A 25,830-nucleotide genomic window follows, 5' to 3' on the forward strand; every position below is an offset into this window, starting at 1 on the left:
GCCAGGTGGCATTCAGGCAGCGGTTGAACACAGACCAGCCTAAGCTAGGCCCCTCCATTCTCCCTTGGCCTCAGAAGACCGGCCAGGGTGGGGGAGTGGACACAGGAAGAGAGCCCTGAGGTCCAGTCCCCCGCCACAGCTGTTATGGTGACTCACACTTGGGGGACATTAGAGTGGGGAGCAGGGCTGGCTATCCTGAGCCCCATCCACCCCCCACCCCGCTGAGGGCGGGAGGCTATTTTCAGAGCCTCAGTAATAGGTGAAATCTGAGGTCATTCCCCTCCCCCCTCCCCCGGTACCCCATGGCCAGAGGGGCACAGAGCCCAGAGAGGGCACTGGGTGGGGGTTCCTGTGAGTGTCCAGCCTGGAGGTGGGACCAACCCCAGCCACATCCAACCAGAAGGCCGAGCGTCTCCCCGAGACCCCAGGCTGTTCTGGGCGAGCGGCCGATGGTCTTCACGGCGCCCGGGGGCCTGGGCTCCAGCCCTCACACAGGCCCGGAGACCCCGTGGGACCCCCCAGGTTAGGTCTCCGCCCCTCTCCGGGCTTGGATCCCATCACACATTGGGGAGCAGAGCCCCAGCCCTTCCCTGCTCCTGGCAGATTGTAAGCGACCGGAACAATTGTGACAATGTCAGTGATAGTACCAAGAGTCTAGTGCAGGCTTTCCAGAGCTGGGCGAGGACAGGGCTCGTCTCCCAGGAAGAGACTGCAGCGCTCCCGTTCTGGAAGCCCGCACGAGCCCCAGGTTCTCTTTGTCCTCCCTTTAACTGGAGGCTGAGAAACCAGGTCCCAGACGTTCTGCAGACTCAGTTCCTCTGGATGAAAAATGGAGAGTGAGACAGCCCTCCCACCCCCACAGGAGGGGACAGGGGTCTCCACGGCCCCATGTTGCTCTCAGAGGGAGCCTTTCCGCACAGCTAGTCTATAGCAATGACCCCTGGACCTCATTTTTGTTTTCTTTGTGCCTAGGGCCCGCAGAGGCAGCCCTCAGACCGCTGCCCCACCCCCCCAGTGTCAGCTTTCTTTGGTGTTGGGGACACTCTCTGAGCCTCGTTTCTCCTGCCATCCAGCACCTGCTGTGTGCTTGGCCCAGCTCTCGATACTGGAGCTCATACTTTATTTTTATTTTATTTATTTATTTGTCAGAGAGAGAGTGCACGCATGTGCACAAGCAGGGGGAGGGGCGGGGGCAGGAGCAGGCTCCCCGCTGAGCAGGGAGCCCCATGTGGGCTTGATCCCCTGGACCTGGGGGTCCAGGGGATCGTGACCTGAGCTGAAAGCCGGCGCTTAACGACTGAGCCCCCCCAGGCGCCCCTGAGCTCATACTGGAGTGCAGGAGCTTGCAAACTGCAGGCCTGGGACCCAGTGTCTGCACCTGTTTTTGTAAATAAAGTTTTATCAGAACGCAGCCTCACCCATCATCTGTGTGTCCTATCTAGGGCTAATGCCCCACTGCGCTGAGTAGTTGCAACAGAATGAAATACTCACTATTGTTCTTTAAGGTGCTCTCAGACAGTGATTTGCTGCCCCTGCCCCCGTCCTAGTAGACAGCGAATAGTTCCATAACATCCCCCATTCTCCTGACCGTACTTTCCCCGGTCTGTACAATGGGCTAGCCTCCATCAAGCATCTGGGGACCCTCTGTATACCGGGGTTCAGGACAGCCTCTGCTTGACCTGTCTGTATACTGGGGTTCAGGACAGCCCTCCATGAACTTCTGCTTGGCCTGCACCTCCCACACAGTCCAAGCCCTGGTCTCCCCATTTGGGCAAGGGGTTCGCGCCTGTCCCCCATGCACTTCTGCTGGGTCCCCTCCGGCCTCGAGTTTCCCCCAGAGGTGACTGGGGTCTGCAGTGGCCCCCTGCCCACAGGCATCTGGCCCTCCCTGGGGTGGGGGGGACGTATCTTCCTGGAGCTTCCTCCAGGCCTCAGTCTCCCGGGCTGGGCAGTGGGCCCACGGTCCCCAGCGCCTCCTGACCTCTGGCTTCTCGCGCCTGCAGGATGAGTTCCACCCGTTCATCGAGGCGCTGCTGCCGCACGTCCGCGCCTTCGCCTACACCTGGTTCAACCTGCAGGCGCGGAAGCGCAAGTACTTCAAGAAGCACGAGAAGCGCATGTCCAAGGACGAGGAGCGCGCGGTGAAGGACGAGCTGCTGGGCGAGAAGGCCGAGGTGAAGCAGAAGTGGGCGTCCCGGCTGCTGGCCAAGCTGCGCAAGGACATCCGGCCCGAGTGCCGCGAGGACTTCGTGCTGGCCATCACCGGCAAGAAGGCGCCGGGCTGCGTGCTCTCCAACCCCGACCAGAAGGGCAAGATGCGCCGCATCGACTGCCTGCGCCAGGCCGATAAGGTGTGGCGGCTGGACCTGGTCATGGTCATCCTCTTCAAGGGCATCCCGCTGGAGAGCACCGACGGCGAGCGCCTGGTCAAGGCGGCGCAGTGCGGCCACCCGGTGCTCTGCGTGCAGCCGCACCACATCGGCGTGGCGGTCAAGGAGCTCGACCTCTACCTGGCCTACTTCGTGCGCGAGCGAGGTGAGGCGGGCGCGCGCGGGCGCCCACGGTCTGGGGGGCGGGGGGGGGCGCGTGGGGAGATGTGTGCACACGCCCCGTGGCGCGTGGAGGCGGGGCGGGGGGGGGCATGGCGGCCCCCTCACGTGCCTCTGGCTGGGGAGGTGGTTCAGGCTGGGCTGGGAGGGGAGGCAGGTGTGGTGGGCGGGGCCGAGGGGGCCTGTTGGCCTGCGTTAGGGTAGGACCGGCACCTGGCACCTGTGCTGTGAAGGTCTGAGCGCAAGAGATACGGTTGGAGGAGAGTCTGCGTGGGGAGGCGGTCTTCAGCCCCTAGGGGGTTGAAGGTAAGAGGCGGGCTCTTGAGATCTCAGGAGTTGAGATCCTGGCCCTGGAGGCCCTAGGGGCAACTTAAGGTCTTGTTGGGAATAGAGGTGAGGACACACGGGTGACCACTGGGAGAGACCGTCTGAGAGAGGGCTGGCCTTGGGCACTGTGAATGCTAGTGGATTAACTCTCAGACCTTCAGCGGAGGTCCGGCGGGTCCCAGCTTCGTGCAGAGGGGGAAGATGGGTGCTGTGTGACTTTGGCTGGATTACCACCCTCTCTGGTCCCCTGTGTTCTCGGCTCTGTCCGTTCTAGCTGGTGTGTGCTGGATCCAGGCTCAGCGCCCCACCTGGAGGCCAGCAGCACCTGTGAGGGTGGGGAGACCCAGGGCAGCTTCCTGGAGGAAGTGCTGCGGCAGAGCTGAGGTCTGCGGGGTGGCTGGACAGTGCTGAGTGTGGGGTGTCCCAGAGGGTTGGCAGCCTGACCAAGACATAGAGGCCAGAGGGGTGGTCTGGCCTCTGGAAGTCAGCAGGGCTGGTGGCCCAGGGCCCGGGCCCACCAGCCACCCCACTCCCCCACCGGGGCTGAGTCTGGGACCCGTGTGGGTACACACCCGGGGGTGGCCTGAGCATGTCAGGTGGGTGTCCCCAGGTTGTAAGCCCAGCCCTGGCGGATCCCACGGAGCACACTCTCAGAGACAGACTGAAGGAAGGCAGGCTGGGGGCAGGGGGTGGGGGTGGGGTCTTGCAGGGACCTCCAGAGTCTTGCCCCCTGCGGGCTGGGTGACTTGGGACACATCACTGTTCTGTTTCCTCTGTGAGTGGGGGTAACAGCAGCGCTTCTGCCAGTGATGGGATAAGGATTCGATGAGGTTGTAGGACTCCCGTCTCCAGGGCGTGGGGCTGTTTCCCAGTCTCGACCTTGATGCCTTGACCTTGACCTCTTCTGCCCCCCCTCCCCCGCCCCCATCCATCAGCCACAGACCCACTGGGGGCTTGGAGCGGAGCTGCCTGAGGGCCCGCGGAGGCAGAGGGGTGGACAAGGTGACTGGCTGCCCCGGGCGGGGGGCAGGGGTGGCCTCGGCGGCAGCCGCATGGCCACGCCGGTCCAGGCCTCTCTCCATCCTCTAAGCCTGTCCCCGCCCCCACCTCCTCCGCGCTGAGCTGATAAAATTTTGAAGCGAGTTTTCTGCCCGTGTCAGCACAATCTCCAGGCGCCTCCCCTCCCCCAGCCACCCCCTCCCCCCTCGGCTCCGCAGGCAGGCCGGGCCTCCAGGCTTCCCCAGACACCTCCGAGTCCAGCTGCCCCCCGGCTGCCATGCCTTTGCCGGCCAGCGGCCAGCGTGATCGGCCTCCTGGCTCGTGGGCTGAGGAAGGTCAAAGCTGTACCCGCCCCTGCTTCCCGAGGGCTCCCTCATCCCCATGGGAACCCCTGCTCAAGCTGGCCCAGCCGACCGAGCCGCAGCTGGCTGGGAGTGAGGCGAGGGCTGATTCCAAGCCCGGCTCGGCGGCTGGCCAGCTGGGTGACCCGACACAAGTCGCCTAGCCTCTCTGTGCCTTCTTTCCTTGTCTTTAAAATGGGGCGCTCAGATGAGCTGCCTGGTTGGGTCCTCGTGGTAAGTGCTCAATAGGCAGCCCCTGGGGGGGCAGGGGGAAATGCCAGGCTTGGAGCTAGGGCTCCGCGGGCCCCTGTTCTTACCCCGTCCTCCCCCCGCCCCAGCCCTGCTGCCATCCTCATGACGGTTGCCATTCGCTAATTCCACCCTGGGCCTCGGTGCTCCCCGTGCCAGGCAGGCCTCTCCCATATAGAAAACTCCTATGTATGCTTGAGAGCCCTGACTCCTGACTCCACTTTCTCCCCCACCTGAGGGCTTTCTCCACCATTTTTCCTGAGGGCTTTGGTGTTCTTTCCCATTCTCTCCGTGGCCTGGCAGGAATCACGGTTGTACTCAGGTCGCAGGTGGGGAAACAGGGCCAGCAAAGGGCCCTGCCTGCCCGAGGTCCCAGAACCCAGGGCGGACAGAGCGGGTATGCGAGTGCCAGCAGCTACTGTTGAGGACGGCCCCCAGCCCTCCACCCTGGACGGTGGTGGGAGAGCAGGGAGGTAAATCCCGGGGTACAATGTTGGCAGCCTTGTTGGCACCCCGGGGCTGGGTCTGTGTTCTAGGCTCCCACGGGCCGGGGTGCCCTCCAGCACCTCCAGCCTCATTCTGGGTCCCAGCGAAGTCTCTGTTCGTGGTCGGGCAGGTGTCAGCCTGACAGCAGAGAGAGCCAGCGGCCGGCTGCCCTCCCTCCATCTGGAGGGTTCGTGGCCTGACCCCCTTCAAGGAGCCCCTCGGGGAAGCCGGGGATTCAAGGAGGAGGCTGAGGACGGAGCTCTGGGGGGGTGGGGCATGCCTCTCCGGGGCTCAGTTTTATTTGGGGGATGGAGGGCTGGGAATGAGCTTTGAGAAGGCCTTTTCTCTGCTGGGGCTGCCAGGCGGGTCAGAGCCTGGGGCACCTCCTCGGGCTAAATTGGGCAACCCCAGGTGTCCATCGGGCACCCTAGGGCCCTGATTCCAGGTGCTGGACTCCGTGTGCCCTGGGGGCAGCCTAGGGGCCAGCTGGGGGGACCACGATGAAAGGGTGATGTGAGCTCTACTTTGGGGCACAAGGGGGCTACCTGCTACATGGGTGCAGGGGGGTGTGCAACCGAGTGGGGGACCCGGAAACCGACAATTTGCAGTTCAGTGACCAAGAACAAGCGCAGGAAAACAAAGCAGGGGCAGAGTGTGGAGAGGGGCAGGGAGGGGGGAAGCCCCAGACTGAGGAGTGAGGAGGGAGGATGCCCTAAGGAGGTGGCTCTTAGGATGAGGCCTGAAGGACTCAAGGGAGCCGCAGAGGGATTTGCGTGAGTGCAGCAGGCACGGGGCTGGGGGGTGGCGCACAGCCAGTGCAAAGGCCCAGAGGCCAGCATGGCCTGGAGCCTGAGGCACAGAGCAGGAAGGCCTCCGGGGACTGTTGGGGGCAGCGAGGCCTGCCGCGTGGCTTCCCGGTGAGGGTGGTGGAGAGGCCAGCAGCGGGCGAGCCCGGCACTCCTCCACCTGCCTTGTGTTTGGGAGGGAGCCTGGAGGAACCAGGGCCCAGAGAGGGAAGCTGCCTGCCCAGCCCTGAAGCCCGGCCAGGCCTCCCCACCCCCCTCTGGCGGCCTGAGAAACCTGAGGCGCGGGCGGGCGCGGTGCCAGGCCCGGGCGGGGGAGGGGCTGCCAGGCCCGCCCGCTCCGGCAGCTGCCAGCCCGCCCCGAGCCGCCAGCCCAGATGGTGCCCATCTGGTGACGCGGCCGCGGGCTGGCCTCCCGTTCCCGCCTTGTGCGGTGCCAACCGCCCAGAATGGCGCTGTGGGCAGGGGCCGGCTGGGAAGCTTGTGGCTGCAGGAGGGGCTCCCGGGGTGCCCCAGGGAGGGTCCCAAAGCCCTCCTGGATGGAAGCGGGAAGCAGGCCGTCGCGACAAAAGTATCGGTAACAGCCAACGTGTGCCGCGTGTGCCAAGCACTGCACACCCGGTTCTGAGCTTGTCGTATGTTATAGCTCGTTCCGTTCTCTCCACCGGCCCGCCAGCGCGGGACGGTCAGCTTCTCCCATGCGACGGGTGGGGAGGCAGGCCCGGAGACCCTCCGCCGGGGGCCCAAGGTCACACAGCCCCTGCGAGGTTGAGCAGAATTCAAACGCACAGAATCCTGAGTCCTCAAACCCTGAAAGGAAGAAAAAAACTGGAAAATCCTCTGGAGGAAGTTGGGTCACACCCACACCCTCCCAGTCCCGCCGCCCACGAGAACAGGGGGCGCCGGACACACGGGGAATGAATGAGTAAGGAGCAGTGAGCCACGTCCCAGAGCCCACAGGCGGCCAGGCCTGGGGGCCAAGGTCACCATCAAGCGCAGCCTGGGCTCAGATGGCAGGAGAAGGAGCCGCAGTCTGCACCAAGGGGCCCTGGCTCAGCCACAGGTCTGCCCCTGGTGTGCTGTGTGACCTAGGGCAGAGCCCTGCCCTCTCTGGTCTGACGGCAGGAAGGTGGGGCCTTGTGGGGCACGGAGAGGAGCAAGCCGGCCCCCGACCGAGGGCCCCCCTGCCTCGTCCACCCTCCTTAATCTTCATCCGAGCCCTGGGTCCTTGGGAGACGGAGGGTGGGAGGACCCCATCTAGGTGGGGGTCGGGCATAGTTTATGCCCGTGCTGGCTGCAGGCCCTGTGGGATGGGTTCTCGTCTCGAGCCTCGGTTTCCCGTCTGTAAACAGGGAGTGTGAGAACCGCGTCTACCACCCTGAGGACCCGAGTCAGTGCCCTCAAAAAGCGTACAGGAAGCGCTTCATAAATGCTCAGTCCTTTCTTGGATCCTCTTCCCCAGCTCCAGGAGACAGTGGGGGAGGGGGGCACCTCCGTTCTGCTCCAGCACCCTGGGCACCTGTGACCCAGGACGGGCTCTCCACTGGCAGCAGGCCGCGTCACCCGCTCCAGGTGTCTGGGCGGCGGAGGGGTGAGGGGCTCCCGGCAGCCTGGATTCCTCCCGGGCCGGGCAGCCAGGTGTACGGGCCGTCGGTCTGTGCAGGGAAGGTGCCTGCACGGGGGCCCAGGCCCAGACGCCAGCTGACAGTGTATTTATAGTGGTGGCCGGCCGCCGGGCTCATGGTCAGCAGCGAAGAGACAGCCAGCAGGTGAGGGCTGTGCACACAGAGCAGGCCAGGAGCCCGAGGGGGGCGCTGGCAGTGTCGGAAGAGTGGGGATGACCTTGGTAAGTGACGTCACTGCCTGGGCCCTGGTTTGCTTTCTTCTGCGGTGCGCGTGATGAGAGCAGGGCCTGTGGGGTTCAATTACGGAGTGCATGCAGAATGCTAGGACACGGGGGTACCACGCGATAAGCACTCAAAAGTGATGTGTTGCCTTAGGACGGAGGGGACCCTGACACCTGTCACCACATGGAGGGACCCTGAGGACACGGGGCTCCGCGAGAGGGGCCAGACCCAGAAGGGCACGTCCCGCAGGACCCCACTCCCAGAGGAGTCCCGTCCACATAGACAGAGAGGAGAGGGTGGGAGCCGGGACTAGGGCAGGGTGGGGAGTCTGTGCTTCGTGGGGACAGAGTCTCCATGCGGGGAGGTGGAAAGTTCTAGAAACGGAGGGTGGGGTGGCTGCACAACGGGGTGACCGTGCTTCCCGCCGCCGAGCTGGGTGCTCAGAGATAATCGGACGGTGGACATGGTGCTGTGTGTATTTTGCCCTCATGGAAGCAATGATTTGTTGCTGTTCCTGAGGAATAATAGCGTATTCTGTGGGTGTCTGTCACGATAAATAACTCATAAAAACGTCCGCTGTCGTCCTATAGTAATGGCGATTGTTACCCTCGATGGGCTTGCGGCTCCGGTCCCAGCTCTGGCCAGCAGCCGGGCACCCTGGGCCGAGTTGGCGCCCGCCTTTGCGCTCGGGTTTTTCTGCGCGACGAGTGCGGGGAGTGTGAGCCACGGAGGCGGAGAAGGCATCCACCTCTGGCCGGTGCTGGGCACGCGGAAGGGGAGGGCAGCGCGCCCGTGAGCAGGTGCTCCCTCCCGGGGTGGTACCCCTGTGGCCCGGGCAGGGGTGAGGACGCTCCCGAGGCCACCCGCGGAGTGCTCCTGTGTGTGTGTGTGTGTGTGTGTGTGTGTGTGTGCGCGCGCACGCACGTGTGCTTGCGTGTCCACATGGCCCACCAGGGCCGGGCTCCCCAAGGAGCCAGCAGGAGGGGGAGCCAGCCCACTGCACCTGTGGCAGCCATCTCTGGCACGGCGAGGCTGCAGTTGCCCCCTTGGCCCTCCGCCCAGGGAGCCCAGGGGAGGCCGAGGGCAGCTAGGGACATCTCGGGCACCCCCCCTTCCCCAGCCAGCTGCCAGGCCAGCCCCTCTTCCTCCAGCTGGGTGTGGGCAGGAAGTCACAGATGGTCAGAGTTGGTGACGGATGAGGGAGGGGGCACTCGGGGACACTGCATGTCTTATCCGGATGGGGAAACCGAGGCCCCGAGAGAGATGGGGGCAAGGCCCCGGGCTTCCCAGGAAGGGTCCTGCGTTCGGTCCATCCTGACCCGTCTTATGCTCCAGGCTGACTTGGAGGCTGTTGGGAGGCAGAAGTCGGAGGGACCCTCAGGCCTCAGAGAAAATGCCTTGCATGGCGGGGGGGGTGTTTCAAGGCTGGAGGCAGGGGGACTCTAGAATGTCAGAGCTGAGGTGGCTTCCAGATCCTCCAGGAGGCAAGTTCTGGAGTTCCCAAGGCTGGAGTTCTAGAAACTTCTTAGCTGGGCTCTTCACCATCCAGTCAGTTCTGCACTCCTCCTAGGTGGGGGGCGCCCGGGGGGCTCAGTCGGTTCAGCGTCTGACTCTTGATCTCAGCTCAGGTCTTGCTCTCAGGGTTGTGAGTTCAAACCCTGCATTGGGCTCTGTGCTGGGCGTAGAGCCTTCTTGAGAAAAAAAAAATAAAATAAAATTCTCCTCGGCGGGCTTCAGAACTGCTCCCTCCAGGAGAATACAGTGGAGGCCACATCGATAATTTCTTTTCTTTTTTTTTCTGGTATCTACACTTAAAAGTACAAATGTACAGGGGAAATGAGTTTTAACAACATATTCCGTTTGGCCAAGGGCATCCAAAATATTGTCGTTTTGACACATAATCAGTATGGACAAATTATTGAGATGTTTGCCCTGATCTTATTTGCTCTCCGTTTTTGACTTTCAGCGGGTCTGTTACACTCATGCCCCGACTCTGACCAGCCACGTGTCGGGGCTCGGAACTCTGCTTCAGAGTTTCTGAAGTCCAGACAATTTCAAGGCCGATCTCAAATCTGCGCCCAGTTGGATACATGAGAACATGTAAGGAGGGATTCTAGAATTCCCCAGCTGGTTTCCTGAAAATCCAAGGGGAAGGTTCTAGAAGGTCTCACCTTGGGGCTTTTGCCTATAGAAAGGCAGGGTCTCTCCTTGTCAGTGCTATCATTGACAAACCCCGTGATGCCAAGAGTGCCCCACCCCCCCAGTTGTGACAACCAAAAATATCTCCAGATGTCCCTGGGGACAGAATCACCCCTGTTGAGAACTGCCGTCTTAAGAGAACCCTTACAATTCTTTGAGGTTGGGTTATTTAACGACCCAGGAAACCGTTCTAGAGCCTTGATCTAGAACCCTGATCAGCAAGCTGGTTCCTTGATGGAGAATTCCTCCAGTGTGTTCTTGACCGTCAGGGAGCAGGATCAGGAATTTCCTGAGGTGGGGTTTCTGGGTGTCTAGAAGCAGGATCCAGAATGTTTTATGTTGGGTTTTGCTAACCGAGGGACGAGCTCCAGAATTCTGCAGGTTGGGTTCTAGAACAACTCGGGCAGGTTCTTGCATTCTCTGAGGGGAGTTTTTTTCAGCATCTGGAAACAGATCTCACGAATCTCAAGCTGGGTTCTCAGGATTATGAGGATTCCCAAACTGTGAAACCTAGCAGCACTTCTCCAACCAAGTACTGATTTCATCAATACCCAAGAAACCTGTTAAGTATATTTTTGAGCGCTGAGGGCAGGCCCCAGAATTCCTGACATTGGGTGTTTGCACGCCCAAGGATGGGCTCTGGGATTTTCTTGAGCTGGGTTCTAGAGCTCCCATGGGTAGGTTCTAGAATTCTCTGTGTCAAAGATCTGGAACGCTCAGGTCGGTTGAGGAAGCCTGTCCTAAGACCAGGGTACCGAGCAGAATGTTCCAGAAAAGATGTGTATGGAGGGGAAGGAGGCGGGTTTTCATTTCTTTGAAGTTCCCTCCAGACTGGTGGAGGCAGGGGCTGCCTTCTTAGGGGCAGCTGCCTGGCTGGCGGCCCCAGTTGGGGGCAGGATATTTGGGAGAATTTCTTCGTATGACCAAGAGCGTCTAAAACCAGGCAGTCCCAGGAATAGGAATCGAGATTTCATTTGATCCCCGGTAGGTGTCTGTCGCTTATTGGATGTGGGGACACGGAACCCTGGGCGTGTTTCCGGAGGCCATTGTGGAGCCAGGGCACACCAGGGCAGCTCCTGTCTGCAGCAGGAAGGGTGCTCAGTACGTCCTCAGTTGAAGGCAGCGTGACATCCGATGGGAGCAGAGTCACACGAGAGTGTGTTGGTCGGCGGAGTGCACGTACAGGGCCCTTGTGGGCGGCCCGAGGGCTCACCAAGTTACGATCTCAGCAGATGTTCGGTTCTGTTAGCTCCGTTTCATTTTATCATAATCCCAGCGAGGTAGAGATGGTCGTGAACTGCATTTAACAGTTGGGGAAATTGGGGCGCCTGGGTGGCTCAGTGGGTTAAGCCTCTGCCTTCGGCTCAGGTCATGATCTCAGGGTCCTGGGATCGAGCCCCGCATCGGGCTCTCTGCTCAGCGGGGAGGCTGCTTCCCTCTCTCTGCCTGCCTCTCTGCCTACTTGTGCTGTCTCTCTCTCTAATAAATAAATAAATAAAATCTTTAAAAAAACAAAAAAACAAAAAACAGATGGGGAAATTGAGGCCCAGAGTGGGAAAGCCAGTGGCCTGAGGTCACATAGCTAAGAGACTGAGTCGGGACTCACACCCAGCTCTGGTAGATCTGAAGGCCCACAATGGTCCCCTGGGAAGGGGCTGTTTGAGGTGTGACAGGGACCTCCCCAGAATGTTCCAGGATCCCCCCCTTTGGGCTTACAGGACTTCGATGCTAGTGAGTGGGTGCCAGGTTCAGTGGGATCAGGGAGCACCTTTGGGGGCTGCTCCTGGTTGGGAGTTGGACCAGCCTCCAACTCTCAGTTCAGGGGAACCAGGGAGGCAGGAGGCACAGCCTAGAGGCCGGGTGTCTCTTTCTGGGTCCCTGTCTCTTCGTCTCTGTCTCTTTGTCTCTCTCCTGGTGCCTGTCTCTGTCTCTGCTCACACCGAGTCTGTCCCTGCCTTTGCCAATCTCCTCCCTGCCTCCCACCCAGGCCAGCCTGTGGGCTGCCCGGAGGTGGCAGCAGCAGCTGAATGGGCCCCTTGTTCCTGACCACACCCGCCCCTTGGGGTAACCCCGGGACAAGCCCTGGCAGCAGCTGCCTTAAAGGGCCAGTGCCCAGCAAGAAGGGGAAGGAGAGAGGCCGCCTCCACTCCCAAGCCACACCCCTCCCAAAGATGGCAGAACCGATATGTGAGGGTGGGAGCCGTTGGGGGATTCCATACCCAGACACCCCCAGGCTCTCGTAGTCAGACAGGTGGGCCGGGGGCTGGCAGGGGGCCGCCTGGGGATGGAGACCGTGCATGCATGGTGGGGCTTGGGTTGACCTCAGACGAATCCTGGCTCTCTGAGCCTCAGTCAGTTTCCCCGTCTGTCCGGGGCTCCTTGTGTCTACCCCGGGGCTTGTTGGGCAGACAGAACAGCATCTGGGCCAGAATCTGGTATACAGTCGGCACTCTAACGCAAGCCTGTGGGGCCGTCCTGCGGTACCTGAGGCTCGGGCATTCGCCTCTCTCCTGGCCTGTGGCTTTGGGGTGGAAAGGCCAGTGGCCGTGTGTACTTTCAAGAGGCAAGCTGGTGACTAGAATTAAAAGGCTTTTAAAGTTTGTCCCGTGCTGAGCTGAAGGCTGCATTTATGGAGTACCAGCTGCGTACCAGGCCCTGCGGAGAATCTTCCCATTTTCGGCCCCGTTTCACAGAGGAACTCAGAAGCAGAGGCTCTGGCTAGGGCCACACCGTCTGCCTCTCACCACAGGTCTGCCACCTCCGTGCTCTGCTCGGGCCTGGGAAGCGTGGGGTTGCCCACTTGCCCTCTCTGGGGCTCAGTCTCCCCTTCAGAGCAATGGGAGCGGCCCCCGTCTGCCTGCAGACTAGAAGCCTCTCGCTTGCCCGCACAGAGGACGCTGAGTCTGCGGGCCCGGGGCGTCCCCAGGGGCCCTTGAATGGGGCTGCACCCCGTGGCCACTCTGGGTGGCCTCAGCGCTCCTGTGCCCCAGGCCAGCCCCACAGACGGCCCGGGACAGGTTGCTGCCGGATGGACAAGCCTGTTCCCTGCTTCCTTATGTAAGCAGGTTATGCAAGGGCAGCTGGCCTGCTTACATAAGGGGAGGCCGGGCCAGCGCCCAGCTGGGGAGGGGGAAGCTCTTAAAGGGGCCGGTGTCCCCTGAGTCTCCCCTCCGGGGCTCCTGCACTAGCCCACACGGGGGAACCTCGTCAACGGGCTGATTTCGAGCTCGTCGCTGCCACCTTGCCCTCGTTATTATTACTGCTGTTGATGTTGTTTACGGTCGACTCCAGTCCTTCGCAGCCGCCGCAGGTCAGCGGCTGGGACACAGAGCCCTGGCTTGGCCTGCTCTGCTTCTGACGTTGCTTAGCGCCGTCTGTCTCTGAGCCTCAGTTTCCCCACCTGTAAAATTCGCTTGCCTCGTGGGGTTGCCAAGGGAGCAATGAGTTAAGACCTGCGAGAGGTCTAGGCCAGCTCGGAGCACATACAGGCTCCGCGCTCAGCCAGTTGGTAGTCAGGAAATATGATTCAGTGCTCAGGATGGGCCAAGCACAGCTCTGGGGCCTGGGGCCCCGCAGGGAACCAGACAGATGAACCGCAGCCCTTGTGCGGCTCACAGTCACCAGGAGAAACAGACAGAGGACAAGAACAAAATGTCAGTTGGTGATGAGGACTATCAAAAAAATAAAGGCAACAGAATAGAAAGGGGGCCGTCTGCAGGTGGGAGGAACTACCTGTGCAAGGGTCCTGGGGCAGCACTGGGCTGGAGGAGAGTGGGTGAAGGGGAGAGGAGGGCGAGGGGAGGGGAAGGAGGGGACGGGGCAGGGATGATGGGCGGGGCCTTGGGGGCCTCTGGGAGGACTTGGGCCTTTGCCCCAAAGAGGTGGGAGCTCTGGAGGGCTCACAGGCGCCCTCTGGCCACTGTGGGGAGCACACACACTGGTGGGAAAGAGAGGTGCTGAGAGTTGAGGGACCCAGGCCCCTGCACGGGTTCAGGAAAGGGATAATGGAGGCAGAGGCAGGAGCCCTGTTGCTCGTTGGTTCCCTTGGCTGTCAGCCTGGGCTCAGTGCGGCCGTGCAAGTTGGGCACCTGCATCACGTGGCCCTTCTGAGACTGGTGCCTGCCCCCTGCCTGCGGCCATTCACCTGCCTGGGCATATGCAGGGGAGAGAGGTCTGAAGTGAGGGCCGGGCCCTCCTGACATGCTCAGGGGCTCTTCTGGAGCCGGGCGCTGCTGTCAGACAAGCTGGATATGATCCTAGGAGGCCCATGGGGCTCTGGGGGGCCAGGAGAGCTGCTGCCAGGTGCCCAGCCCCTGCACGGTGGCATTTTGCCCATTTTCATCCCCATTCTCACTGTGGGGGACCTCGGCCCAGCTCCTGCCTGGCTCAGTGCCTCATTTCTTCCTCCGCGAAATGGGAGTCGTGGCCTGTAACTGTCAAGTGCGGTGGGTGAGCATGGAGCATACAGCAGGCGCCTTTCCAGTGACCGGCAGCAATAAGGCAGGAGACCCAGAAGGGAGAGAGCCCGCCAGCACGGGAGGTGTGCAAGTGGAGACCCACCATAGTCACCGAGATGGGATGGGCCAGCAGATGGGTAACTGACTTGCCCTCTCTGAGGCACTGTTTTGTTCCAATAAAATGGGACCACAGACCCAGAATCCCCACGGTGCCTGGCCACATTCCAGCAGAAAAAGGTGCCGAGGCTAATGGTATGCTCCCCAGCCCCTATATGACAGCTGGGGAAACTGAGACCCAGAGTGAACAGGGGGCAAGGCTAGAGTCACATAGCTGAGCTGAGGCAAGACGGGGTGGGGGTCATCTCATCGTGTGGCTCTGATGCCCCAGGAACAAGAGCCCCTGGCTCCAATCCACTCACCGCACCTCAGTTTGCAGATCCGTGAAATGGGCACACTCCTGGGCTCCATGGGAATTACTGGCCACCCAGGGAAGAGGCTGCGAGGGTTTACGTGGCCAGCTGCCACATAAACACCCTCCTGGGGTGTTGGGGTGACTCACGGGGGGATGCCAGCACAGCCCCCCACCACACTCAGTTCCCCTTTGGTGCCAACTGAAGAGGTGAGAGCAGATTCCTGGAGGCTCCTGAGGTAGCTCAGGCTTTCTAGCTGATAGAGGGGGAGCTGGTGTGCTCCCTGTGCCCGGGAGCCTCAGCCCCTGCCTGGCCCTGGGGCAGAGGGCGGGGGGCTGACCTGGCCTCATATACTCTGTAGAGACACTGGCGCAAGACCGTCTTGCCCACTGTGAGCCGGCAAGGGCCAGACACGTTGAGGGAGGCAGCGGGTGGTGAGGCGAAGCCTCCCTGCACAGGTCGGAGGGCGGCCTTTATCCTTCCCGCCCAGCCTAGCTGCCTGACCTCCCCAGGCACCGTCAGCCCTTCTGTACGGAGCTCCTGGTGTATAAGCACTCAATCCGTGGAAGTCGTGATGATTCTCTTCGTACACTAGTCTCACTCCCCAGAGGCCCCTTCTGTGCCTGGCAAACTCCTACTCATGCATCAAGGCCCCAGCTGCAGTGCCCCCTCCCCCCAGGAAACCTTCCTGGGCCCCCCGGGACAGATTCCAATTACTTCCTTGGGCTTCTCCAGCTGCAGGTCCCCCCCTCTGATATTTAGGACCTGAGCAGTCAGGGGACCTACTCAAGAGAGGATTTTTGCTGCTCCTCAGAGGACCCAGGCCAGTGTTTGGGTGACATCCCATGCTCTGCCCTGGGCAGAAACCTCTTGTGTCATACCGATGGGAATCTGTATCGCCCTCAATCTGGCCTTTCCCTCTGAATATTGGCCCAGTCTTCCCAGCAGTCCTCCGATGCCTGTAACAAGCATTTAGTTTGTGCCTGCTGTATACCAAGCCCTATCAGGATAATTGCAGTCATTCATGCAGCAAGCGTGTATTGGGTACCTCCTGTGTGCTGGCCCCTGCTGGAATGGTCATCACTGGTCTGCAAGCATCAATCAAGTGCCAACTACATGCGAGCATTGATTGAGCACCAACTGTGTGCCAGGCTCCCCGAAGAGTGGTCTCAGGAAGGCCAGGGGAGTAAAAGAGTCTTCCCACTGCCTCTCCCTCTGGCCTCGGGCCCTCGAGTTTCCAACCTCTGCCTGCATTCGAGGCAGTGGGTTTAAAGCGTGGCCACCGGAACGAGGGTCCCTGGGCTCGGATCTGCTTGTCCGCTTACTGGTGGTGAGATTTGGGCCAAGCCCCTGCCCGTCTCTGGCGCTCAGTTTGCCCCTCTGTCACACGGAGTGCCCAAGGTCTGAGGTGTTTGCACCTGACGTTCACTTTGTACAGGAAGGGACAGAGGATGGGGCCCATTCTACTGACCCCTCTCCAAGGCCAGGGTGCTTTCCTGGGAGGCCCAGAGAGGGGCAGCACTGGCCTGCGGCCACACAGCCCCCGAACAGGACTCTGCCCCCCTCTGAAGCCCTCCCTCGGTGCCCGCCTCCCTTGGCAAGGCTGCTGGCCTCCGGCCTCCTGAGTGCCCCGGGCCGGCTGAGTGTGTGGCGCAGCCCAAGAAACATGTGAAGCAGGGGTGAGCTGGGAGGGACCGTGGCCCCTCGGATGCCCCCCAGCCTGGCCAGGCGGCCCCCACCCCGGCATCCATTTTTGGGAAGAGGGTGTTCCCTGGGGCTCCCTGGGTTTCCCGCCGGCGCCGTCCACTCTGCGGTCACAGATGTGGCCGGGGCTGGCCGTCCCCTCCCGGGCCCGCACATGTGTGCTCAGCCCATGTGGCCCCCGGGCTCCCCCCACAGCTCGCCCCCCGGTCCCCCCACTGCGGCCGCCGAGGCGGGCCTGCCAGGGAGGCGGGCGGAGGCCCTGGCTTGGCTGCTGGAGGAGCCAAGAATTTGCTCCAAATGTAAACAGCAAGTTATTTTAAGTCTGCCCCCTCCCCGGGTGGCGTTGACACATTTGACATTGGAGGGGACCGGGCTGGGGGGGAAGGCCAAGCGTGTGGGTATTTTTAACCTGTTTTTCCCGGCCCCGGTGCCACCCGGAGTGCGGAGCGCGAGTGGCAGCCAGGGCCGCCCGGCGGGCGCGCGCTGAACCCCTCGGAGCCCCGAGAGGCCCCCCCGGCCGCCCCACCCGCCCCAGCCCCGTGCCAGCCCGCGCCTCCTGCGCGGACAAAATGGCCGCCGAGGCCGGCAGAAGCATCTGGAACCCGGGGGAGGGAGAGTGGAGAAAATGGCCGCCAGAGAATGATGTCATAAGGTGGCGAGGCGGCCAGAAGCGTCCCGGGGTGGGACTAGTCCCGGCCTGCAGGCCTCCGGGGGGGCCCTCGGGCCTGCGGGGACCTCCCCACCAGGGGCTCAGGCCGGGCGCCCCGAAACGGCCGGGCCGGAGCTCCCGCGGGGTGTCTGGGGACGGGGCCGCACCCCCAAGTGCAGCCCAGGGCCTCGGGCTGGTGCTGGGGAGGCGGCGGGGGCCGGGGGTGGCGGTGGAGGGCCGTGACCCTGACCCACTGGCCCGCGGTGTCCACGGGCGCCCGGCGGGGCCGGAGCCAGACCACGGAGCAGGCCGGGCGGCGGGGGAGCCGGGCTGGGTGGGAAGAAAACAGAAACTTTTCTTTGAAAGTGACTCCGAAGCAGGTTGGCTCGGGCCCAGGCGGCCGGCGGCGGGGAGAGGAAGAGGGAAAGTGTGGTCCAGACTCGAGGAACACGCGGGTCAGGAAGCGCAAGGCGAGGAGGCCCCGGCGGAGACCGGCGTCCCCGAGGTCACCCGGCCGGGCCCTCCGTCGCCTCTCAGGTCCCCTGCTTCTTGTCGGCGTTTCCCAGACGATTCCCCGGGGGGCCGATGAGAGCATTGCCTTGGACGTCCGGCGTCTCGCTTTTTTTTCCCTTCGATTTGTCCAAGTGGCCCCTGGAGAAGGGGTTTTGGATCCTCTGGAGGGAGATGCGAGGGCTCAGAGAGGGAAAGCGCGTCTGCGGAGGTCACACAGCGGGTCGACTTCACTGTCGCTGAGTTTGGGAGTCTGTGTTCTGAGCCCCCCGGGGCTCTGCTGGGGGAGCAGGGATTCGGGCTGGAGTTCCTTACAGCCCAGGGCGGTCTAGCCTCTGCTCCCGCTGCCACGCTCCCAGCGAAGTCCAAGTTTAGCCTGAAGCTCTCCTTCTGCCCCTCGACCCCTGGCCCTCCTTGGGATGCTGGGCACAAAATCCTCGACCGTGAACCTTGTGGGGCAGGACTTTGGGTCTGTTTTGTTCGTTGCTGTGTCCGCAGAGTCTAGAACAGCGCCTGGTGCACAGTAAGTGCTCAGTGCGTGTGTTGACTAAAAGGGTCACAGTTTCGTCTTGTGCTGGGATTCACGCGAACACTAGTGTGGGATGGGGGTGGAGGCTCCGGGGCACGAAGCCGGTCGTCACATAACTGGACATGGGCGTCTGTTGTCACACTTCTTGGGAGGGACATGAGGAAGTGGATTCCTGAACTTCTCTAACGTCAAGCCCAGATCCTGTGCCCTGGGGGCTGTGGACACATAAACCACATTTGAGCAGAGACTTGAGTAAATTGAGGGGGATGAGCCAGGCAGGCATTTATGGGAAAGGCATTCCAGGCAGCTGGCACAACCTGTGCAAAGGCCCTGGGGCAGCACCGGGCTTGGCATGTTGGAGGACCTGTGGGGAGGGGTGTGTGTGTGTGTCTGGAGCAGAATGAGCAAGGGGAGAGAGGAAGAGGGGAGGGCAGGGAGGGGACGGGGCAGTGGGGGGAGGGCAGTTTAGGCAGGGCCTTGGGGGCCACAGGGAGGGAGGACTTTGGAACTGCATATATTTATAGCCCAGACTGCGTCCAGTGTGCTGGGGACTAGGGCACAGGCTTGGACAAGGGGCCAAGGGAGAGGGTGTTCGGAGAAGGAGCTCTTAGAACGGGGCCAGGGAAGGTGGCTGCAGCCTGCCCGAGGCGGGGGAGGGGGCAGGAAAGGCACAGGGCCGCGGGGACGAGGACAAAGGCCAGGGTCGTGTGTGCGGCATGGCCTTCCAGGACGGAGAAAGTTGAACCTGAGCTGGCTAATGTTTAAAAATGGCTGGTGAGACCCGGGAGCTGGGAATTCCAGGGCCTGGCTTTGGTTTCCTCTCTTGCTGGCTGGTGTCAGGAGGCAGACGTGGCAGCCGCCAGAGCCAGCTACGTTTGGAAGCCCGCGAAGGTTGGAACGTAAATCCGGCTCGCTCTCCGGGCAGCCCATCCCGGCCGGGCGGACACGCCACGGGGCCCAGGCGGGAACTCTGGGCTCTCCCGCGTCCTGCCAGGTTTGGGAGAAGTGTCGCTCTGGTCTCCTCAGGTCCTGTCCTTCTATGTCCCAAGGACAAATTAACAATGACCCGTCTGTCCGTCCCCAGCCATCACCCTGGGCCGGGCTCTTACGTCCACCGGGACACCTGCCTGGGCTCCCAGCCCCCCAGATTCTAGAATTCGCCCAGCACCAGAGTCTTTTTTTTAAATGTGTGTGTTTTCTTGTGGCTAAAAAAAACATATAACATAAAGTGTACCATCTTAACCGTCTCTAAGTGCACAGCTCCGTGGCGGGAAGTACTCTGACACCCCCACCCTCCAGCTCCAGTACCTTCTATCCCCCCACACGGAGACTCTGTCCCCACAAAGCACGGACTCCCCACCCCGCCCCAGCCCAGGCTCCCACCCTCTCCTCTGTCTGTGTGGACGGGACTCCTCTGGGGCCCTCCCAGGAGTGGGGTCCTGCGGGACGGATCCTTCTGGGTCTGGCTCCTCTCACTGAAGCCCGTGTCCTCAGGGTCCCTCTGCGTGATGGCAGGGGTCGGGGTCCCTTCCTTTCTGAGGCTGGGCCGTGTTCCCGTGTGGGGACGGACCGAGCTGTGTGTGTCCACACACTGAGGACCCTGGCGTGACATCCATCTGTGGCGGCCATGAGTCCCTCTGCCATGCACACGGGGCTGTGAATATCCCCGGGGAGCCCCTGCTTTTCCCTCTCTGGGGTAGACATGCAGCAGTGGAATTGCTGGGTCATGTGGGGACTCTGTGTTTAACTTTCCGAGGGAGCGGCTGCCCCATCTCACGTTCCCGCTGCCACACTCCAAGCTCCCGGCTTCTGCTCGGCCTCCTGACTGGTGGTGCTGTTGAACCTACCAGAGCTGAAGTCACATCACTCCACGTGGCACGCGAGAATCGGGCCCGAGCCTCTCACAGCAGCCACGTGGCCTGCGCGGCCCAGCTCTCTCCCCTGGGCTCACCATGTTGGAGCCACATGGCCTCAGACATCCTAGGTTTATTCCTGCCCCAGGGCCTTGGCACTTGCTGTGCCTCTGCCTGGCTCCTAGGACGCCGTGGCTGAGGCCCCCTCCTAGAGGCCCCGCCTGACATCTGTGTCCAAAGTCTCCCCCACAGCCACTCTCTGTCCCCTCACGCAGCTTTCTGGCCTCACTGGAACGTAGAACCGGGCAAAATTATCTCCATCTTCCTCTGTGTGTTCACTTCCTGCCTGTCTCTCCCTCCTTGGCACGCTGCCATCCCCCCCCGCCCCCGCCAACGCCTGGCGAGTAGTAAGGGATCGCTAAACGTCTGTGAGGTGACCGTCCGGCTGTGCCTTGATCTCCCAGTTATGAGTGGCGGAAGTCGGAGCCACCAGGTTGAAGGGAGTTGTCTGGTGCCAAGGGGTGGGTGCTCCCGGGGCGGGAAGGGCGGGACCGGAGGCCCGGCGGCGCCTTTGTCCCGGGCTGGGACAGACCAAATTTGGGCTCACGGCCATGGACAGGAAAGAACAGTTTGTACACTCCGTCAGTGGGTTCCAGTGTACATTTCGACTGTCACCACGGTCATGTGCTTGTTTGAGCAAAAAGCTCCAGGAGGTGGTGACGTTCTGGCCGCACGTGAACGCCTGCAGACCCAGGACGTTGGGAGAACGGGGCCCAGGCCGGCGCAGGGGCTCGCTTGCATTATGGCTGCAGTCGGTGGCCAGAGTGTCCCTTCGACACGCACGAGTGTGGTTAACTGTTTCCTATGGGAGCCGAAGTGCCCTCGTGTGGGTCGTGGAGAAGGAGGCCCTTGAGGAAGGTCCCAGAATGATGGGAGAGGGTTGGCCATGTAGATGCTGAAGGAACAGAGTTCCAGGCAGAGGATACAGCCCGTGCAAAGGTCCTGGGGACAGTAGCTGCCTGGCGTGTTGGAAGACCAGCCAGAGAGGCCCGTGTGGCTGGAGCAGAGTGGGCGACAGGGGAGGTCTTGCAGGGCCTGGGGGACGGGGTGGGGGCACGCAGGAGAGGGGAGCCCTGGAGGGCGGTTGGCAAAGGAAGGACTCAGTTCACTTAAATTCTGAGTTTGGAAAAATACTGTCACCAAACCCCTTATCTGCGATGGGCCCTTCCTCTTCCAGAGTGCCTCAGGTTTCCACCACATGCCCGTGCAGGAAGGCAACCCTTTGAGAATATTCCCTTCATTGATGGGGAAACGAAGGCTCAGAGTGGGGAGATGTGACTAGTGCCAGGTCACACGCCGCGGCCAGGACTGACTGTGTGCATCTCTGGCCCGAGACCAGCCTGGCCTGGGAGCTGCCCGCCCTCCCTCGGGCCTCCAGCATGTTTTAAAAGCTCTGGAAAGGGGCACCTGGGTGGCTCAGTGGGTTAAAGCCTCTGCCTTTGGCTCAGGTCGTGATCCCAGGGTTCTGGGATCGAGCCCCGCATCGGGCTCTCTGCTCAGCAGGGAGCCTGCTTCCCCCTCTCTCTCTGCCTGGCCATGTTCTGCTTCAGTTTTCACACAGGAGACACGCCTTGTGTTTTCCTCGTGTGGAGAAGACCTTCTTAGCAACACTGAGTGCCAAGTGGGAAGGCCGGGTCGGAAGTGGACCACAGGAACCGTGTGCTCAGGGCGGTGGGAAGTCGACCAGGTTTTGAGGAAACTCACAACACAAGCGAACAGCATTTTAAAGCTAGTGGTGGATGTGGTCTGAAACCCAACAAGATGTTTGCATATATGTGTTTCTAAGAGAAGAGAGATAAAACCAGTCTTGCTGTGTGGCCTTGGGTAACTTGCTCACCCTCTCTGAGTAACTCCATCCACTGCTGCTCTAGGTGTCAGCCATATCACCTGATGTCTGGCGTGTGGGGGGTCGTCTGGCACGTGGGGAGCCGCCCCTGCGAGGCAGGTGGTACCACTGGCCTGTACAGTAGGGTCTGGGGGCTCTGCTGAGCCGAGCCGGGACCCCCAGCCAGGGGCTTTATCTGACGGGTCAGAGACCCGGGTCCGGACCCCCAGGATCACTGCAAACTATCGACAAGAGAGGGGACTCCTGGAACAGGACCTCCGCCAGGCCTCACCTTGTCAGCAGCACGGGAAACGACGAGCTGCCAAGCTATCTTGTGCCTCAGTTTCCCTCTCTGGCAAATGGGGACGAGAATTGAATGTCCCTCCCAGGGAAGTTGGGGTTTTTTTTGTTTGTTTGTTGTTTTTTTAGTCAGGGTAGACTTTTAAAATAAGTTCTTAATTTTAATTCTGATCTAGTTAACGTACCGTGTTGGGTGAGTTCACCCCAGTTTCAGGGATACAATATATGGTGAGTCAGCAGTCCACACGTGACCCCGTGCTCGTCCTGATAAGCGCAGTCCTTAATCGCCGTCACCTGTGTCCCCCACCCCCACCCCGTCCCCTCTGGTGACCACCTGTTCGTCCCCTACAGTCCGCAGTCCGTTTTCTGCTCTCTCTCTTCCCCACCCCCACCACTGGCTTGTTTATTTCTTCAGTTCCACATGGATGAGATCCTATGATACTTCCCTTGCTCTGACTTACCTCCCTCCCTGTTCTGCTCTCCAGCTCCATCCATGTTGTCCCCCCCGGGGGAGTTTTGCTGATTAAATAAGTCAGTGGAGGTGAAACATGGCGGCCCAGTATAGTCAAAGAAATGACTCACTAAGTATTAACTACCGGAATGGACCATTTCATGCAGAGTGGCCTTATCAGCCCTCCCAGGAGCTCTGGCCTAAGCCCCTCTCCCTCCCGGTGGTTTGGCCTCCCTTGCACTCTGCACAGCCCGAGGTTCTCCTCCTGGCGTATTTGCTCACTTAGTCATGGCCTGTCGCTCCCCCCTCAGGACATGAGTGCCACGAGGGCAAGGCCTTTTGTCCATCTTGGTCACTGCTGTGTCCCCCAGGAGGTGCCCAGCAATCAGCTCCTTTCAAAAGGAAAGGAATAAGTGTCATGTGGTTCACATCCAGTTTAGGCATGAGGGAAAGGATGCTCAGAGATGTCAAGAACTTGCCGGACGACACACAGCGGGAAGTCAGCCGACTTTCAGTAAAGGCCCAGAGGGTCAATATTTACGACCCGGCAGGTCTCATCCAGTTTCTGTCACATACTCTTCTTTCTCCTTTTACAGTCCTTTAAAAATTCCCTAGGGTAGAAAACGTACCCCCTCTTTTTATCATTGCCGCCCCAGCAGATCCTTTGTAGGCATTTTTTCCTTTAATCCCTACACCCCGTGAAGGTTTCATATCACAGGTACATATCTATTCCAGTGCCGTATTTATACTCATGTTTTCATGCTTTATACACAAAAGAGCAAAATTGTCTAGCTCCTCCATCCCCCGCCCCCCCGCCAAAAGCGCTTTCACCCCCACTGAAAATGGGTGTGTCCAGACCAGGGTCTCCCCTCTTGGCACTGCTGGCTCTGGGCCGGTCGTTCTCCGCAGGGGCAGGGGCGTCCTGGGCACTGGGGGGGAGGGGCACTGAGCAGCATCCCTGGCCCCACTCACTCGGTGCCAGGAGCACCCCTGTTGTCATGGCGACCTAGGGACGTCCCCAGATACTGCCCTGAGCAGCAAAGGTACTCAGTGCTGGGCACACAGTTTCTTTAACTTGACATCAGCTTTGGGGTATAGACTTTCTGAGGTGGGCCTCAGTTTACCAAACTCACCGGCCAGGCGGGTTGAATCCAATGGTGCCAGAAATTTTTCACCCAGTGAAACTCAGCTCATGAAAGCTCCTAGCCTGGGGCCTGGGGCGTCCTGGGGCATCAGACACCAGCCGTCCTTTCGACATTGTCCTTTCTGGGCACATCTGTTCAGACCTGAGGAGAGTGCGTTTTAGGGCCGGTTGTGTGCGGAGATGGGACAGGAGGGCTTACCTGTGCCCCTTTGCTCTGGAATTTTCATGGAAACCTCCAGGGGCCCTCAGCCCGGTGGAACTTTCTGTGCAGATGGCGACATTCGGCGCCATCCAGTTCGGTCACCGGCAGGCTCGTGGGCCGTTGAGCATGGAGAGGTGACCCGTGCCACTGAAGCCTGGAAGTTCTAACTCAGTTTCAGTTTAGCGGGTGTGGATTTCAAGTCACACGTGGCTAGTGGCCTCCGTGCTGGGTGGCTGCGTTCAGGAGCCGAGTGACAGGCAAACGGCCCGCAGATGGGTGAGAAAGATTCTGAAGGGGAGAGGTCATTAAAAATAAGATGGCATCATTAAAAGGAAGGACATTCTTTTTTTTTTTTTTAAGATTTTATTTATTTGACAGAGAGAGATCACAAGTAGGCAGAGAGGCAGGCAGAGAGAGAGAGAGGAGGAAGCAGGCTCCCTGCTGAGCAGAGAGCCCAATGTGGGACTCGATCCCAGGACCCTGAGACCGTGACCTGAGCCAAAGGCAGCGGCTTAACCCCCTGAGCCACCCAGGCGCCCCAAGGAAGGACATTCTGACCCCTGCCACACGCGGAGGGACCCTGAGGACACGGGGCTCAGCGAGAGTGGCCAGACCCAGAAGGACCCGTCCCGCAGGACCCCACTCCCAGGAGGTCCCCAGAGGAGTCCCGTCCGCACAGGGAGGAGAGGGTGGGAGCCGGGGGCTGGGCCGGGGGGTGGGGCGTCTGTGCTTTGTGGGGACGGATGGAAAGTTCTGGAGACGGAGGGTGGGCGTGGCCACAGCATGGGACGAGCTTGCTTCATGCCACTGAGCTGTGCACTTAGAATTTTTTTTTTTTTTTTTAAGATTTTATCCATTTACTTGACAGGGAGAGAGAGACAGCGAGAGAGGGAACACAAGCAGGGGGAGTGGGAGAGGGAGAAGCAGGCTTCCCACCGAGCAGGGATCCCGATGCGGGGCTCGATCCCAGGACCCTGGGATCATGACCTGAGCTGAAGGCAGACGCTCAATGACTGAGCCGCCCAGGTGGCCCTTAGAAATGGTTTAAATGGTAAAGTGTATGCTGTGTATCTTGAAGCACAATCTAAAAACTAAATTAAAAAAATTTAACGAGACAGCATATAATTACAGCATCATTGTTTAGAAACTACACTTATTTCATTAAAAAAAAAAAAAAGAAAAGAAAAAAAGCTCCGGGCACTCTAGGAAGAGAAGAGAACCCCCCGTGGCCCAGTGAAGGGGTCAGCAGAGAGCCACGCCTACCTTCGCACTCCGTGGTGAGAGACTGAGGGAGCGCCCCCCCCCCCCCCAGATCAGAAGCAAGAAGGCACCCTTGCTCTCAGCCCTTGGTACTGTGCTGGAGGTCCTCGCCAGAGCAATAAGGCAAGAAAAGGAAATCGGAGGCATACAGAGGAGGACGAAGAGACAAAGCAGCATGTGCTTGTCAAGGACCTGATGGCCCTGGGCTACGAAAATTCCAAGGAAATCTCTACAAACATAGTATCTCCTAGAACTACCGAGTGTGTCCAGCGGGGCTGCGGGATACAAGATGGACACACAAACCCGGGCCCCGTTCTCCGTGCCAGCAACAAACCCTTAGAGACCAAAATTAAGAACACCATTGTTTTCGGCCGCTCCCCAAACCACCATTTTTTGAATGTCAGTCCATGCCAACCCTTTTGCACGTCTTATTAGCTGACTGGGCACCCTGACGAAGCCGAGGCGTGGGTTTTATTGTCTTCCCCGTTTTACTGTGAGGAAGCGGAGGCTCAGAGAGGTCGCATGGTCGCGATCAAGGTCACAGAGTGAATGAGCACGGGATAAGAGCTCCCAGCTGGAGCCGGCCGTAGCCCAGGGCCATTGCTCTCGGTGGGTGCAAAGTACCAGCGCCCGGAACATAAACGGGGGAAATCGCACTGATGGTAATAAGACGCCC

At 60.6% G+C, this 25,830-nt stretch overlaps 1 protein-coding gene across 4 annotated transcripts in view; it reads left to right on the forward strand.

Moving 5' to 3' along the window:
- NFIC (nuclear factor I C) overlaps nucleotides 1–25,830 on the forward strand; it is a 53,260-nt gene that overhangs the window by 7,127 nt on the left and 20,303 nt on the right. For all 4 annotated transcript variants that reach the window (XM_032305958.1, XM_032305968.1, XM_032305981.1 and 1 more), the window contains exon 2: nucleotides 2,004–2,535. In XM_032305958.1, the coding sequence (XP_032161849.1) occupies nucleotides 2,004–2,535 (532 nt within the window). The remainder of the gene's footprint in view (nucleotides 1–2,003; nucleotides 2,536–25,830) is intronic.

This window comes from Mustela erminea, chromosome 1 (genome assembly GCF_009829155.1).
Source record: "Mustela erminea isolate mMusErm1 chromosome 1, mMusErm1.Pri, whole genome shotgun sequence".
Taxonomy (NCBI): Eukaryota; Metazoa; Chordata; class Mammalia; order Carnivora; family Mustelidae; genus Mustela; species Mustela erminea.